The sequence below is a fragment of the Geotrypetes seraphini genome, chromosome 16, assembly GCF_902459505.1.
Source record: "Geotrypetes seraphini chromosome 16, aGeoSer1.1, whole genome shotgun sequence".
Lineage (NCBI taxonomy): Eukaryota > Metazoa > Chordata > Amphibia > Gymnophiona > Dermophiidae > Geotrypetes > Geotrypetes seraphini.
In genome coordinates, this window is record NC_047099.1 from 3,304,317 (window position 1) to 3,306,476 (window position 2,160).

The 2,160-nt window shown below is 40.7% G+C and overlaps 1 protein-coding gene across 1 annotated transcript; it reads left to right on the top strand.

The window, feature by feature from the left end:
• Nucleotides 1-636: 636 nt before the first annotated feature.
• Nucleotides 637-1,425, top strand: LOC117350335 (olfactory receptor 1019-like). The gene has a single exon (XM_033924594.1). It carries the CDS (start codon nucleotides 637-639, stop codon nucleotides 1,423-1,425), a length of 789 nt encoding a protein of 262 aa, XP_033780485.1.
• The last annotated feature ends 735 nt before the right edge of the window (nucleotides 1,426-2,160 follow it).

A 2,160-nucleotide genomic window follows, 5' to 3' on the forward strand; every position in this document is an offset into this window, starting at 1 on the left:
GGCTTCCTTATACTTTTATTACTATATGGGATACATCTTCCAATGGCATTTTGAAACAATGTTAGTACCTGTTTTAAACGCAGAGGGGCAATTCTATGAACACATTAGCGTACCCTTTATCATAGTTGTCCTTTTGAAAGGAGCAGAGCAGATTTCAATCTAGTTATTAACTCAAATTTGGTCATGTGGTGATTACTATTGCCAAGCGGAGTACCTCACACACCAAGTCCTGCATCCCACTAAGAGATGGATCTAAAATGCTCCCCCTCTTGTTGGCTCCTAAACCAGTTGCTCCAGGAAGCCGTTATTTCTTTCATCTAGGAACTTTACCTCACTGTCATTTGATGATATGCCATTTAAACTTAAGATCTTTGGCTCATATGTTATTAATAGCAAACAGTGGCAGAATGGTTTATGTTACCTTTCGTTTTTGTAGACCACAAGATCAAGAACACTGAATGAATGGAAGAGAGAAATCACACATCAAGTACAGAATTCATTCTCCTGGGATTCTCTGACCATCCTCTGCTGCAGGATCTCATCTGTGGGATGGCTCTTCTCATGTACCTGATCTCCTTGCTGGGCAACTTTCTTTTTCTGACGTTGATGTGTGCCGATCCTCACCTCCACAAGCCCATGTACTTATTTCTCAGCAACCTGTCCATCTTGGACATCTGTTGTACCTCTGCCACCTTCCCCAAAATGCTACACAACTTCTTTACACAAAGCAAATCTATTTCTTTCCATGAATGCATGACTCAGCTTTTCTTCTTCCAGTCTCTCACAGGGACAGAACTTTTCCTTCTCACTGCCATGGCGTACGACCGTTACGTGGCAATCTGCAACCCCTTATGCTACTCACTGATCATGAAGAAGAGTGTCTGTGTCCTGCTAGCTGCTGGGTCCTGGGTTATTATTTTTCTGGGTGAGCTACCCCTGATTGCCATGATATCTCAATTGCCATATTGTGCTTCTATGGAAATTAACCATTTTTTCTGTGACCCTTTTGCACTGATAAAACTTTCCTGTAGTGACACCCACGAATTGTCAATTTTGATATTTATTGAAGGTACCTTTGTAATATTTATTCCTTTCCTGCTCACCCTTATCTCCTACATATTCATCATTTCAAGCATCCTGAGGATCCGTTGCATGGAAGGGAGATGCAAGACCTTCTCTACTTGCTCCTCCCACCTCACCTCTGTCACTCTATTCTATGGGACAATTATGTGTATCTACATGAGGCCAACCTCCTCCATGTATTCACCAGCCCAGGACAAACTCTTCTCTTTACTGTTCACAGGGTTGATTCCAATGTTAAACCCCATCATTTATAGCCTGAGGAATCAAGAAATCAAAAATACATTAGGAAGAATCAGAGGCAAAACAAGAATGCTGATAAACTGGCAATGTTTTCTACTGTGAAAAAATTTAAATTTAAACCCCAGAAATCTTATCATTAACCCATGTTGATAATTTCTCCCTTATTGTGACGAGTTTCAGTCTCTGGTAACCAGAGACTGTGACTGGCTCTTCCTGTGAGATCTCTCTTCGACTGTTTACACTATATTCTTGTCTTTCTGAAATTGGGGAGAATTAAGACTAATGGAAAATGGATGTACTTTCATGCATAGGCAGCAGAATGAAGTGGGGGCATATCCCTACCAATATATTGCCTAACACTGAATCAGAAATTAACATGAGCAAATACTTCTTCATGGAAAGGGTGATGAATTTGTGGAATGGCCTCCTGGTGGAAGTGGTGGAGGCAAAGACTGCATCTGAGTTCAAGCAAGCTTGGGACAAGTATATAGGAGCTCTAAGAGACTGTGTCTGAATTGAAGAGGGCCTGGAATAGGCACGTGGGATCTCTCAGAAAGAGAAAGAGATCATGGTTATTGCGGATGGACCATTTGGCCTTTATCTGCCTTCATGTGTATGTTTCCAAGGGAAATAAAGGGACAGTAGATGACAGAAAGATGGTATGGATAGCAGACAGGAAAAAGAAGGCAGATAAAAACCATATGGTCTAGTCAATTTTTCTGAGTCTACTGTATATTTATAAAAGCCAGAATTAAATGTGTCAAATAAATATGGAAAGAAGTTATTACAAGTCTCTGTTTAATTATTTAGCTGTGAACTCAAAGGAAGTCCCTGTGG

What these genes read in the sequence shown, in the direction of transcription:
- LOC117350335 (XM_033924594.1), top strand. Translation starts at nt 637, where the DNA reads ATGTACTTATTTCTCAGCAACCTGTCCATCTTGGACATCTGTTGTACC.